Source organism: Dermacentor andersoni, chromosome 11 (genome assembly GCF_023375885.2).
Source record: "Dermacentor andersoni chromosome 11, qqDerAnde1_hic_scaffold, whole genome shotgun sequence".
NCBI lineage: Eukaryota > Metazoa > Arthropoda > Arachnida > Ixodida > Ixodidae > Dermacentor > Dermacentor andersoni.
The window spans coordinates 67,704,867-67,720,437 of NC_092824.1; the positions used below are offsets into that span (position 1 = coordinate 67,704,867).

At 47.0% G+C, this 15,571-nt stretch overlaps 1 protein-coding gene across 4 annotated transcripts in view; it reads left to right on the forward strand.

Annotated features, from left to right (window-relative positions):
- Positions 1 to 15,571, forward strand: part of LOC126517700 (uncharacterized) — a 272,083-nt gene that overhangs the window by 233,664 nt on the left and 22,848 nt on the right. For 2 of the 4 annotated variants that reach the window (XM_072285473.1, XM_055064513.2), the window contains exon 2: positions 6,194 to 6,337. The exons of the other annotated variants lie outside the window; for them this stretch is intronic. In XM_072285473.1, coding sequence (XP_072141574.1) covers positions 6,194 to 6,337 — 144 coding nt within the window. The remainder of the gene's footprint in view (positions 1 to 6,193; positions 6,338 to 15,571) is intronic. 4 annotated transcript variants of the gene reach the window in all.

Genomic DNA, 15,571 nt, shown 5'->3' on the forward strand with positions numbered 1-15,571 from the left:
AAACAAAGAAAGGCTTGATTTGATGATGAATTTGTGAAGAAAAATTGAAGACGAATGTAAGATGCCCATTGATGATATTTGCTTGCAAAGGGTACTGACACGATATTTTTGAGTGTTTATTTCTTGCTGTAAATCAAAATGCTTGACCTCGAAATCCTAATCAAATTGGTGACAAGGCTATTTTTTAGGGTTTTTAGGGTAACGTTTCTAGCTCTAGGACCTTCAAAGCAAGAAAATGTATTCTCAAATAGATTTTGTCAGTACTTCGTTAAAGGCAAAAACATGTACGGCGCTTGTGTTCTTGACACTTTGCTTCAAAACACTTGTTCTTGGCCCTTATATCTATAAGGGTCTCCAAATATCGCAAACACAGATGTGTCCTACGGTTGGCTTTGGCGTTGCGACGCTAATACCGAGGACGCGGGATCGAATACCGGCCACGTTGGCAACACTTCGACAGAGGCGTAATGAAAAAAAAAAAGCCCGTGCACAGGGTACACGGTCAAGAACTCCGGGTTGTCGAAATTAATCCGGAGTCCCCCAATACGGCGTGATACCATAATCATATCGTCGTTTTGGCACGTGAAAGCCACATAATTTTTATGTGTTTTTTTTCAGCTGACGTTTTTTGCGCATGGGAGAGGCGACATCCTCATCTTGCGATGGCGGGTCAATTGGGGGTGCGTGATAGACAATCGCTATCAGTGTTTTTGTCTAGACTTGTAGGCTACAGTGATGTCATATTCTTGTAATCATAGGGTCCACCACGTCAGCCGTCCTGAAGGATCCCTTAAGTTCGCTAGCCAACGCAATGTGTGATGGTCGCTGACGACTTTGTGTGGACTGCCATATACAAAAGTCGCGAAATTTCGCTGTAGCCCAAACGATGGTGAGGCATTACTTTTCGGTCGCATAATAATTGCCTTCCGCTTTTGACAGCGACCGGATAACGTAATCTATCACCCGTTCAAGTCCGCCTTTCCTCTGCACTAGAAAGGCACCGAAGCCTAGGCTACTGGCGTCAGTGTGCATTTCTGTATCGGCGTACGCGTCCAAGTGCGCAAGTGCCGCTGGCGACTGCATGCGTCGTTTGAGTTCCCACGGAAACATGCGGAAGCCACCGTGGGAGCGTAGGCAACCTCGACCCTGCTTCGCAATGCCGGCATGTCTAAAGCCAAACACATAGAACACGAGTTAAGGATCTCCTCCGTAGTGCGTAGGCCTCACATTTCCTCTCTCACAACCGCTCTTTCTCGCGCGTGGTGGTTGTGGTGGTGAATTGCAGCAACAGGCGGGTTTAGCCTGGCGATGAAGGCCGGGAATTGCTCCACCCGAGCGTCTCGCGAAATACCGCTGAAGGGTTTTACCATATGTCCATCAAACCAATCTCCCTTAAGAATTCGTTAAGGAGACGTGAAGTTTCTTTGCGGGTTATAACTGATCCGTCGGGAAATATAAGCTGTTGCAGGCACGCATGCGGAAGGTCCTTTTTTTTGCTGATTCTTCAGGAGAGCGTCCCTTTCATCTTGGAATTTCTGGCAGGACCACAGAAAGTGCTCGATGTCTCCTGTCTTGTTGCATGCCGTGCAGTTCGGAGAATTGATTCGCCCCGTTTTAAATAACCAGGCAGGTGTATTAGGAGATCCTGTCCTTATTCGATGTAGAAGTGATGCTTCCTCTCGGTGCAATCTCTTGGTTACGCAGGACATATGCTGTGGAACGCAAAGCGACGCAAAGCGATTTCGAATGTCAGATTTTTGCACTTGAATACTTTTTGGGGCCTTGACTTTGGGAGGCTGATAGAGCGCTGCGTATGCAAGCTGCGTAGCTTTTTCGTTTCCAGAGATGCCAATCTGGGAGGGAATCTACTGAGACATTACTGTGAAGCCTTTGTTGACTTCTTTCACGATGGTTAGTGATTTTTGTGGGAACTTGAGGGGTGGCAGACCACGGTATACTTGTTGTAACGCGGCCTTTGAGTCCGTAAGGACAACCACATTCTGCGGAGGCAAAGTCTTTAGTTTGCGCAGAGCAGAAGCTATTGCTACGCCTTCCATAACTGTCGACGAGGCTATACAGTCCCGATGACCAGACCACGTACATCTTAGAGAGGGAATATAGAATGCAGCTGCGCAGCGGTTTTCGTCTGCCTTGACAGAGCCATCTGTGTATACGTGCAGGTGATTCGGGTAAGCCGTGTTCAGATGTTCCAGGACTAATGACTTGGCTTCTGCAGATGGAAGGCAGCTCTTTGACTGCAATCGTGGTACACTTAAGTTGCATGTGATGTCCTCAAATGTCCAGGGTGGTTCTATCCTTTCCCACTGTCTTGAGCAGCGCAATCCTAATACGCGAAGCGTGTTCAGTGCTGCATAAGAATGTGAGCGCGGCCTGTTACCTATACGTCGTAACAGGGCTTTGCAGGGCGTAGACTCACTCAATCGTAGTAGATGGATCATGAGAGCCTGGGAAGCCTGAAGTCGCAGAGGGCGTGACTCAGCTTCGTCGAGCACTTTCTTGTTTGACGCTGGCTGAGGGACTCCAAGGCAAAGTCGGATACCTTTTCTGTGGGTGGCTTCTAAGCGCTCGTATTGGCTGTCTGAGGGTGACATCAGAGGTAGGTGATACAGGATTCGACTGGTAACCAACACTGTATGTAACCGTAGCGTCGGCGTCGGGCGGTTGCCCAAACGTATGCCGGCGACTCGCTTGAGCACATGTACCTTGGGTGACGATGACGCCACAACGTGGTCAACACCGCGGCGCCAGAGTAGCCTGTGGTCTATGGTAACACCAAGAAACAGGACGTTGGTGACTTGTCGAATCTGGTATCCGTCCAAATTGAGCGTCAAGCCTGTAGATTTTCTTTTCACTCAAGGAAATAGTACGATTGATGATTTATTTGCTGATAGTGATAATCCAATCGTTGCCAAGTGGCCCTGAATAGCTTTTACTGCTCCCTGGGCTATTCGTGCGAGGCGGCGATGCTGGTAGCCGGAGACCCATATGCAGATATCATCGGCATATATAGGCATCTTCACTGGTTTTCGATGGTTTAGTACTCTTGGGAGGCTACTCATCGCAATGTTAAATAATAAGGGAGATAGAACACTCCCATGTGGCACGCCGCGAAATAAACGTATTTCATCGCTCAAAGTGTTGACAAGATAAACTCTGATGCGACTATCATTGAGGAACGTATGTATGAAGTGCAAGAGATGACCCGTGACGCCTATAACTTGTAACTGGCTGACGATGGCTTTTTGAGACACGTAATCGTAAGGCTTAGAAACATCCATGAAAACAGCAAGTGTCGACAGGCCATCCGCTCTGCAATGTTCTATGTGGCTTAGCAGGTCCAGCACATTGTCTTGAGTGCTTAGACGCTGTCGAAACCCAGTCATGCAGGAGGGTAGTTTTCGAACCTGCCCGACATACCAAGCGAGCCTTGTGCACGCCATCTTCTCCATTAGCTTCGCTGCACAGGAGGTCAGCGATACCGGTCTGTATGATTCCAGAGTTGCTGGATTCTTTCCAGGCTTCAGAACCGGTACCACCCATGCTACTTTCCATAAATGTGGGATATCCCCACATGGATTTGGAACACTTGGTTAAAAAATGCCAGCAAATCGCGTCGCCTTTCAAACGGTAGGTTAGTCACCATCTGGTTATTGATAAGGTCAGGTCCCACCGCACAGCGGATTCGGAGGTTGCTCATAGCTAGTTCCCACTCTCTGAGTGTGAAAGGAGCATCCATTAGAGACGGCGATAGCGGCGGAGGCGGGTTGGTTGTGCCGGCTTGCCTGCCGGAGGAGTATATTTCAGCAAAGGCATTCGCAAGACAAGCGAGCGTCTTGCCTAACTTCAATGCTAGGGCTTCAAATTGCTTTTTTGGTCGAAAGTTTCCAGCAAGGTTAATAGCGAACCACCCTATCTTTGAAACTGGCGTGAAGACTGATAGCCTTGCACAAAATGTTGCCCATTTATTTCTTAGTTTCCTTGTGTAATGTCAAATCACTGCGTTAATCCTGTTATCTTTATTGGTGGATCACCCTTCGTCCTCCTCAGCCTTCGTTCCGCTCTTATACGGGCAGCACATTGATTTTTTAGCTTTAGATCCGGAGCGGGGAAGTGGTCGGGTAGCTACAGCTCAGCGGTAGCTAATCTCTTGCTACGTAGCATGTCCGCGAACAGGTCTCCAGATGACCCGCTTAGGCCGTCTCTGTACGTATCCCAATGCGTCACAGGACAGGATCTTCGGTCGTTGGTTCTATATCCAGCAGTGTTAACGAAGACAGGAAAATGATCGCTGCCCATTCTATCTTTACTCATCGTTGACGATACGAGGATGTCCGCTGAGTGTAACCTCAAGTCAATGACACTGTAAGAGGCCGGTGGTCGAAAAAACGTTGGCTGTTTGTCATTTGCCACGCAGAGTCCCTCAGTGTTTAAAGCACTAACAATTTGTTTCCCACGTGCATCAATCGCCTTGTCGCACCAGAAAGTATGGTGCGCGTTAAAGTCCCCACATATAATCCTCGGAGCTGGGCAGCGGCTGCAGATGTCTCTGATAATTTCTCCCATCGAGACCTTCAGGCGAGAGCTCACATATACAGAGGCCACGCTGAGGCTTCGGTTTCCCAGCCGCACTTGTACAGCAGTGGCTTCCAAAGCGCTGCTGGAAAGGTCTTGAACTGGTAGAACGTAATGTGGTATTTCACGTCTGACATATAGCATGGTGCTTCCGTTGGGAAATGTCGGAATACTTTGGTTTCCATGTGCGACATAACCAGCAATTGATCTGGAACTTGGAAGACCAGCCTCGGACGGGGCCAGTATTGGCACAGGCAAGTTGCATAAGAAAAGCGACAGTTCAGGTAAATGGTACACAAGACCCGCACAGTTCCATCGCGTAATAAGTGGCACCTTTGGGCGAGATGGTGAACATTGTGTCCTGACCGCATCCATATTGCTAGGTGCTTTATGATGTCATGGCGCCTGGACACGGCGTGTTCAAGTAACGTGTTTATTGCCATATGCTTGATGCTGACATCATAGTTGTGCTGTTTTAATCTTTTTCAAAATTACCCGTTTCACCTATGTGCACGTGTTCAAACCAGCTCAAGAAATCCTGTACAACACACCCGGGAAATTCTCTTTCGCGAGCTTGTTTGATCGTTAACCATTGCTGTCTGAGCTTGCGTGCAGTGCAATTGAGCAGTGCAAATGTAAGTAGCAGATGTAGTGCGACCTCCCTCTGTATATCCACTCAAACTAGCGTATATTTCGGCTCACAAGCACCTACATTGGGCGTAGATCTCTTAATATAGGAGTGGATTAGAGTGAATAGATGCTCTGATATACATTATTTTCGTAGATTTAGCCACTCGGCGTGTACCTGTTCATGGCAAATCTTGCAGAATGGCCATTTGCTACGTGACACAAGAGGTGCAGATTACTTAAACGTTGAATGATACGTGTGGTACATTTTGGTGCATACACGCGCCATAACCGTTCTGCTCTCGACAAGTATTTTACATTACCTTCGTCATCGTGACATCACTGTGACGTCTCGCACTCGGCATCGGCTTGATTCTGAGTTTGTATTACGGCATAGTTTGTGAGTGGTGCGGTGCAAAATGAAAGAAATTGCTAGAGAATAATGCGGTAACCTTTCTGGTGGACACGCATAAATATAGCATAAATAACACGTTGCAGAGGACAAAAGAAACAAACGTGTGCGGATCGCGGTTAGTTATAGAGCATTTATAACCGCTTTCATGATGCTGCGTTTCACTTTATTTTGAACATGCGCGTTGCATTTGTACACTTATTATGTTACAAAAGGTATATCTTGCACATGAGATCGTTTAGCCTTTCATGAGTAGTTTGTGGTTCTCTTGAAACTGGCAAGCCTCCACTGTATGCTACGCTAGAGCGCTATGAAATATGGGTATACAGGTCGTGATGACAATTTGGCGGGATCTGCAAACACATGCCAAACTGCGTTATATTGCCTTCTGATGAAGCAAGAGACTTGTGTAGTTAGACACAGGAGCTAGAATGAACGCGCATGCGCAGTGCCTTGTCTCCATTCTAGGCGCTAGTTTGGGGAGAGGGTGCAGGAATGCGTTATGTCACCCCCTCCTAGATTGCGTGACATTTGACCGCGCCTTGCACTATCCTGCTCTAGGATGTCACCGCCTCCACAGTCCGTACGGGACGAGGCGACTGTGGCCCGGAACGAAACCGCTCGACCCTACTTTACGATGTCGAGCGGCCACTGCAACGTGGCCCAGAGTACAAGCAGTGCACCCTCTGATCTGGACGAAAGCAGGTGAGCTTCTATTCAACATTTACTTTGAGCGATGTCAAACCTTGACACGCCACTACGTGCAGATTGTCAAATATTCAGGTTCTTTTCCGGTGAACATTCCTCTGCGATTTCTTATGTGCTTTGCTCACCATGGCTGCTGCTGCTGTCTTGGGGAATACGGCTCACACGAGACATTTGAAATGGGTAATTGGATTGCACGTAGACAAAGCACATGGGCTGATATACCGCATCTAGCACCTGCGAAATTACTCAGTCAACAACACGCCCTGTGTAATACGGATAAAACGTAGTTTCTACATTGTTATTCCTTTAATAAAACGAAGCTTTCTATGCCTTCTGTTCTCATGGGCTTTCCCAATCAATTTATTGCAAAGTATTGTGGGCCAGTCGTGCCGGTAGGGCATTACTAAACCTACACTTAAGTTAAACTCTGGGGGTTTACGTGGTAAACCAGGAGGTGATTATCGGACGCCTGATACTGGGGACACCGGATCCCTTTTGACCACCAAGGGTTCTTAAGGTGCACCCCACGGAAGACGGGTTTATCAGGCCCCCATCGAAATGTGGCCGCAGCAGCCGGTATATGATAACGCTACCTCTGGATTGGCAGCGCAGCACCAAATTCACGAGGGCGGAATGGTGAGCAATATTAACTTTGTCGGATCGTGGGAAAGGCGTGCTGTGAAGTTGGTAAATTTCGGTTGCAATGTAATCCATGTGTCGTGTAGTTGGGGTGTCCGAGTCCTGCTTATTTTGTCAAGTAGATGCATAATTGTTGTGCTGCTAAAAGCTTGCAGAAGATGTCTTATAGCCCCGCCGTGAAAGCTTACCTTCATATAGGCTTTGCATATAGGCTTGAGAAAGCTAACTCGTGCTCTATGCATGTTTCCTAAATAGAAAAAGGACCACTCCTTATTTTCCACCTCATACATGCGCATCTACGCGGGCCGACAAAATGTTCGCGCTCATAAGCGTCAATTTGCTCACGCTCTTCTGAGTGCGACGTCAAATAGAAATTTCTGTATTGTAAAATGCCTTAGAGTTCCAGCTTACTTGATTACATCAAGCGGCAGGATGGCTGTTCTGATATGTGATCCCCCATCACACATAGCACTGCATTCTAGGTATGCATCGTCAAACTTGCTCGTCAAGTTACAACATGATTGCATTGACGATGCAAGGGTTGAAATTGCTGTTATAATTAACAGCATTTTTTTCTCTTTATGTCAATTAAAATATTGTCTATACCAGTTTGCTCTCTGATCCAAACCGCTCTCTTTCTGTCTCTTAAAGTTATGCCTAGCATTCTTCGTCCCATCGCTCTTTGCGCGGTCGTTACCTTGTTCTCAAGCTTCCTTGTGAGCCTCCAAGTCTCTGCGCCGTATGTGAGCACCGGTAAACTGCACTGATTGTACACTTTCCTTCTTAATGATAACGGTGATAGCTGCCAGTCAGGAGCTCATGATGTCTGCCGTATGAGATCTAACCCATTTTTATTCTTCTGTAAATTTCCTTCTCAAGGTCAGGGTTCCCTGTCATTAGTTGACCTAGGTAAACGTACTCCTCCCCAGACTTTAGAGGCTGACTTGCGTTCTTGAGCTCTTGTTCCCTTGTCCGGTTATTTATCATTATCTTTGTCTTCCGCATATTAATCTTCAGCCCCCCTCTTACACTCTCCGTGTTAAAGCCCTCAATCATTTGTTTTAACTCGTCTGCATTGTTGCTGAATATAACAATTGCATAGGCAAACCGAAGACTGTTGAGATATTCGCCGTCCATCTTTACTCCTTAGCCTTGCCAGTTTAATAGCTTGAATACTTCTTCTAAGAAAGCATTTAATAGCATTGGAGAGATGATGATGATGATGATGAAAAACTTTACTTATCCTACTTTAAAGGGAAGGGGGCAATGGAATAGAGGGTGGGGGAGGAACTACTTGAAGTAGGCCTCCTTTATCCTCTCAGCCCACTCCAGGATGGCCTCCTGAAGATTGGGCTTGGAGCTGCGCAAGGCAGCCTCCCAGTGCTCCTCACTAGATATTAAATGCTTTAAACCCCACATGACGTGGTTTAAGTCTGCTTTGTGAGAGACACATAATTTACAAGAGGGAGAAAGATAAATGGCAGGATGAATGCGGTGGAGGAGGTAAGGGGACGGAAAGGTGCGAGTCTGCAGCTGTCGCCACAGAACCTCACACCTACGCGGGGATTTGCCCATGAGTGGCGGAAAGGTTAAGCGGTCTAATCGGTAGTGTGTACAGATGTCATGGTAAGTAATAAGTCGATCCCACGCTGTAAACGGCGCCTGCTCCGTGGCGAGTTCCGACACATCTGATGCCTGAGCCGGGACTGTAAATCCTCGGGCACTGTCATGAGCCGCCTCGTTTCCGGCAAGGCCCGCATGCGCGGGAGTCCAGATCAATGCCACATTTTGATGGAAAGGATGGGCCAAGAGGAGAGGAAGGGCTGGCTTAGAGACCCTACCCGCTCCGAAGTTATGTATGGCTGCTTTGGAGTCGCTAACGATAACTGATGAATTTGGGATTGGGAGGGCCAGGGCTATGGCCGCTTCCTCCGCCTCCTCAGAGGAAGAGCCAGGAATGGAGGCGGCCGCAGCGACCTGGCTGTGAGAGTCAATGACTGATATCGTGTAATGATTTCTGTTCGCATATTCGGCGGCATCAACATAGAGCACATCTTTAGAGGTGGATAATTGTTTTTGGAGAGCCCTTGCTCGCTGCCTCCTGCGCTGTTTGTGATGCACAGGGTGCATGTTTTTAGGAAGTGGGGGAAGATTGTGTCTCCTTGCCTGACCCCTTTCTTTATAGGTATCTTCCTACTCCTGTAGAATTAGGGTGGCTCTGGAATCTCTGTACATATTTTCCACGGTGTTTATGTAAGCGGTCTTTACTTGATTACGCAATGATTCTATGAGTGCTGGTATCTCTACTGAATCAAATGCTTTTTCGTAATATATGAAAGCCATATAGAGAGGCTTATTTTACTCTGTGGATTTCTCGATAAGCTGGTTAATGACATGGATGTGATCCGTTGTAGAGTAACCTTTCCTGAAGCCAGCTTGTTCCCTTGGTTGGCTAAAGGCCAGTGTTGCCATTATTCTATTGGAGTTTCTTTTGGTAAATATTTTATATAATACTGGGAGTAAGCTAATGGACCTATAATTCTTTATTTCTTTACCGTCGTGCTTTTTATGAATTAGTATTATGTTTGCATTCTCTCAGGTTTCTGGCCTTGCAGTTGATAGACACTTCCTATAGAGAGCCACCGTTTTCCTAGCAATATGTATCCTCCATCTTTGATTAAATCTACTGTTATTCCATCCTCTTCTGCCGCTTTTCCCCATTTCATGCCTTGCAAGACTTTTCTAACCTCATCTCTAGTTATAGGAGGAGTTTCTGTATACTGTTCAACATTGTTTCGAATACTGCTCCTGAGTCCTATGGGTACTGTAAAGGTCAGTATAGAATTCTTCCGCTGCTTTTATTATACCTTCGAGATTGCTGATATTACCCTGCTTATCTTTCAGTGCATATATCTTGGTTTGCCATTGCCGAGTTTCCTTCTTATTTCAGGCTGCGTCCATTTCTAACGGCTTCTTCATTCTTTGTCGCGTTATAATTTCTAATATCACGTATTTTCGCTTTGTTGATCAGCTTTGACAGCTCCGCAAATTCTATCTTATCTCTTGTGTTGGACACTTTCAGTTCTTGTCGTTTCCTTATTAGGTACTTTGTTACTAGGGAGAGCTTGCCTACTGGTTGCCTTGGTGCCTTGGCTCCCACTTCAATTGCTGCCTCTGAATGCAGCCTCATTTCAGTTTCATTCATTAGCTCTGTCACCATCTTTGTTCTAAGGCTGCATATTCGTTTGCAAGTACCAGCCTAAATTTGTCTGCTCTTACCCTTACTGCCTCTCAGTTGACCTGTTCTTCTTGACCAATTTTACGCTTTCTCTGCTCAAACTGAGGTGAATCCTGGCCCTCACATACCTATGATCACTACACATTATCCTACCTATTACTTCTACATCCTGCACTATGCTGGGATTGGCAGAAAGTATGACATCAATTTCATTTCTCGTTTAGCCATTAGGGCTTTTCCAGGTCCATTTTCTGTTGCTACGTTTCCTGAAAAAGGTGTTCGTTATTCCCAGCTTATTCCTTTCGGCGAATTCTACCAGTATCTCTGCTCGAGTGTTTCTAGAATCGACACCGTAGTTGCCAATCGCCTGTTCATCCGCCTGCCTTTTCCCCACTTTTGGATTGAAGTCCCCATTACTACTGCATACCGCGTTTGCACTTTTCTCATAGCTAATTCAACATCTTCATAAAACTGATCTACTTCCTCATCGTCGTGACTGGACGTTGGACCGTAGGTTTGTACTACCTTTAACCTATACCTCTTATTGAGTTTGATTACGAATACTGCTACCCTCTCGTTAATACTGTAGAATTCCTGAATATTGCCCGCTATGTCCTTACGGATTTAGAATCCTAACCCCTACTGCTTCTTATCAGGGAGACGTCTATAGCAGAGGATATGGCCGTTATTCAGCAATGTGTAAGCCTAATCAGTTCTTCTAATCTCACTATGGCCAATAATATTGCAAACAATGTCTGATAGTTTTTCGATGAGCTCTGCTAAGCTAGCCACACCCGACAGAATTCGGGTGTTAAACGTGCGAGGGTCAGTTCCCATTGGCGGCCTGTCCGGACCCAGGTACTCTTAGCACCCTCTGCTGCGTTGCAAGTCTCACCGCCGCCTTGGTCGGGTGGTATGCAGCCACTGGGGACTAAGAGACATCGTTTCATTGAGGAGATCATTAGGGAGGTTGTGGCCAATTACTGCACCAGGGAGGCCAATTCCTGTTCTGGTTAGGGAGTGTCTTTGTTCAAGCTTAGTGGGTCTTCCTAATTTGGTTGTTCCTGGATTAGTATAGCGCCACTCACTCTCGGCATCTTTCGCCGGTGTCAGGCGCTACTCCAAGCCTTCAAGCAAGAATTAGATAATCCAAGGCAGAATTAGATACGGTATGCAATTAAGAAAATGGCAAATTCCGAACATTCTGAATTGTTATTAACAGTTTTTAGATACAATGGAGAGTTCTCCCTCTTTCCTTGCTTTCAGAAAACTAACTGAAATGTATTTCCTCCAACAGTTGTAACATTGCTGTACATTTGTTTTGTTCCCTTCAGTTCAACTGCAGTCCATTGGTCTTAATAGTTATGTGTCATGTTGATGGTGAATCTGTTGACGGCTAATTCTGTCATTCTTGCTTATTTGCGTTTCTACTTAGCGTATTTGATACTCTGTACGTGCATTTTAATTTCCGTGTGTTTGATATTTTGTAATGTGTTTTGAAGCATGTTGCAATCTTGTTGTCTACTGCGCGTACTGTCTGGTGTCAAAGGCCTAGTCAGGTGGCTTTTCGTGCCGTCTTTTGCTTTGGCACCAAGACAAACCGCTCTTCAGCGTATGTTGTCAATAAAAAATAAACAAACAAACAAAAAAGACTGGTACATCACAGGCTTTGAAATCCTTAGAACAGCAGTTTGGATTGTTGCACTTTTTACCGACCTTCCTCTGAGCGTGCGGCAAAGTGTTCCGGAGCTGGGCCTGTCAGTGACTACGCAGGGGACCACAGATTTCCGCCTATATATATATATATATATATATATATAAGGCATGTTTGTCTCTTTTAGCTTCGCTAGCATAATGTCCGCAAAATTTTATTGAGCCCTAAAGTCAGAGCTAAAGTCGTAGGCTGTGGCTTGTTCGATTGCTGCAGAATGCTTATAATGGCAGCATCCGCACATCTGCTTCCCTATGTTATGTCTCTGGTTCAGCTACATTCATGAAAGAAGCAAAGGCTAGATTTCTGATTTCATCACGAGTGTATGATGCCCATCGATGATATTTGCCTGGACGACGGCGACGTTTCTACTGTGTGGAACGCTGCTTTTTTTTCTCTGCGAATGAGAAGCTATTTTGTGGGAGACGCCACTCCCTTAACTACGGCGATGGACACGGAGTCACAGCCGCCACTCCGAGAAAGCGGTCTAGTCGTCCGAGTGACACGGACAGCGAGGACACTGATATATTCAGCGACCAGTGATGATACCTCGGATGACAGTGACTTAGTGCCCATAGCGAAGGACAAAGCGAAGAGAAGACTCGTGAGGAGACCTTTCAGAAGTAAGGCAAATGTGATCTTGTCGCGAAAGCCATCAGAGCTCACAATTTTATTTGTGCCTGTGGCTGCTAGCAGCAATCTAAACGGGATCAGCCGCCAAGCCATATCTGTGTCGCTCGAGGCACTTGTTCCGGGTCAGATCAAAGATGTAAGGGTCAACGCCCGTAAGAACATCCTCGCTATAGATGTCACAAACAGCAGCGCGCTAGACCTTCTGAGCAAGGTTAAGGTGCTGGATAGCATCAACGTACGATGCTATAAACAAGACGATCATGACTCTACGGACGGCGTTGTGTATCACGCAGATAATTCAACAAGGTATGCTGACCTGCATATACTCATCAATCCGGCGCCTGAAGAAATTGCCATATTGCAAGCCCACCGTCTGGGAAACTTGCAGTATGTGAACTTAACTTTCAAAGGAGACAGTCTACCGACACACGTCAAGGTCGGTCACTTCCGACACATAGTACGGCCGTTCGTGCCAAAGCCGCTTCAGTGCAGGAAGTGTCACAGGATAGGGCACATTAATGCGGTTGCCACAAATGCTGCCGTGTGGTCACGATGCTCTGGGTCCCACAGCTCCAACGCCTGTCGTGCAGAAAAACAAGTGCGCCAATTGTCAAGGCTCTCACGATGCAACTTCAAAGAATTTCCCACATGTGAAAGACGAGGCGGAAGTCTTGAGGCAAATGGTCAGGGATGATTCCTCGGACAGGGAGGCTGCCGCTAAGGTGCGACATCGACGTTCACGTCGCTGGAGATCTAGGAAACGCAATGCTATTGCTAAGGATGCACCGCGTCCACTGACAGTCCACAAACTTCCACATACAGCTAGCAATAGTAGTAATGAGGATCCTAAGCAGAAAGTCTCCAATGTCCTCATGCAAGGAGTGGCCGTTGTTGGCAGGGCTAGCTGTACCAGCGGAGCGACAAGATGTAGCGCACTCACCGAATCATGCTTCGCCTTCTGGCAGCAACCAAGACGACGACAAACAGGTTGTCACCATGGTAAGGGCCTTTATGAACACGCTACGAGTACTACTGACCGCCATACACACTCCGGCGGCTCGAGGCACACTTCAAATACTGGATGCCCTGAATCCGGTACTGTCCGGTCTTGAGAAGTAGCATGGCTGCTCCTCTACACTCGTTCCTTGAAAAGGTCAAAGAAGCGTTTATCGTGCAATGGAATGTCAAAGGCATTAAATCCCACATTTCGGACTTTCGGCCGTTTGTTTTTGAGAACAAATTTCTAATAATCGACATTTGTGAACCAAACATTGAGACCGCCATCCGCATATCAGGATACGAAGCTTTCATGCCTGCCACCTGTAGTGACCGCAGCAAAGTCATTGTTTATATCAGATGCGATTTACCGTATGTTTTACACCCAGTGGCACCTGATGACGACTATCAGAACGTATGTTTTACTATAAAATGGAAGAACGTCGCACTCACGCTCGTAGTTGCCTACAGGTCACCTTCGAGTCAATTTGACAACGCAAGACTAAGTGCAGTTTTAACTGCGACACCTGGACCATGGTTTATTACCGCCGACTTCCATGCGCGTCATCCGCTATGGGGAAGCCGAAAGATGGATTGTCGAGGAAGACTTGTACTATCCTTCGCGTCGGACCATGAGCTCTCTGCCTAAATGATGGCAGTTCCAATTTTCTGCTGGGATTGACATACCGCAGCTGCCTGGACTTAACTTTAGTTTCAAGATACCTTAGTGCCAGTGTGAAATGGTTTACGGACACAGAAACGCATGGTATGGCCCACGTTCCAACATTTCTTTAATATCGACGGCATACGCAAGTGACTCGACCACAGTTCATCACATCGACTGGCCTAAATACACGTTGCTCATGGAGAATTGCCAAGAAATCCAGGACTGTCTACCTGGCAACATCGAGAAGCTAATTAACGTCGCTGCTCAAGAAGCCACAAGAGCTTTTAGGCCTATTCCTACGTTTTCTGAATTCGAAGCAGAATTGGAGCTGCTTCGAGCAATCCGCCGTCGCGCGGAACGAAGGTACAGGCGCACCAAGTCCATCTACGACCTAAGGGAAGCGAGACGCGTACAGAAGATTCAGCGTCGGATCAACTCCCTGCAGTCTCTACGATGGAAAAACTTCTGTGATTCCCTTCATCTGCATAAACCCCTGTCACATATATGGAGAACGATGCGTCGTCTTTGAACGCCACCCCTTCAAATGCCTGGCTCTCTAGCAAGATCGCAGAGGCATCGACGTAGCGGAGGACTTCTGCTGCAAGGCTGCTGGTCTATCTCCATCGTTCGCTACACGTGATCCTTGTGATGTTCCAATCTCGCAGGATTCTCGTATGTACAATGTGTTTTCCATCGAGGAGTTGCAGGCGGCGTTGGCAGCGTGCAGACGTTACTCATCGCCTGGGCCTGACGGGGTAACATACGCAGCTCTTGGAAACCTCAGTCAAACAGCCCGGCATGCTCCTCTAGACGTGTACAATAATTCATGGCGGTAAGGAGTGGTTCCTGCTGCATGGAAGTCCAGCCGCCTTGCGCCTCTGCTCCAACCAGGTAAATTACCCCTAGACCTATCGTCCGTTATCTTATCGTCCAATTGCTCCGGCCAGTTGTCAAGGAATTGCGATGGAGAGGATGGTGCTGACGCGTCTAGTGGTGGTATCTAGAACACAAGTTATACCCTGACGCTATGACGGGCTTTTGACGCGGACGCTCTTCTGTAGACAACGTCATAGATCTTGTCTAAACCGTTCAGCATGAAAAAGCCTAAGGAGGCTGTCAGCGGCGATGTCTTTGGACTTTAAAGGCGCTTATAACAACGTAACCCATCAAGCCATCCTGGACGCCTTGGGCGATGTCGGCCTAGGCGGCCTTGTTTTTCAATGAATATTCAGCTTTTTGAAGGACAGGTCATCCTTTGTGCAAACAGAGGATGGTGCGTCATCACAACACGCCTACCGTGGCGTACCACAAGGCGGAGTCTTGAGCCCCACTCTTTCTAGCTTCGTG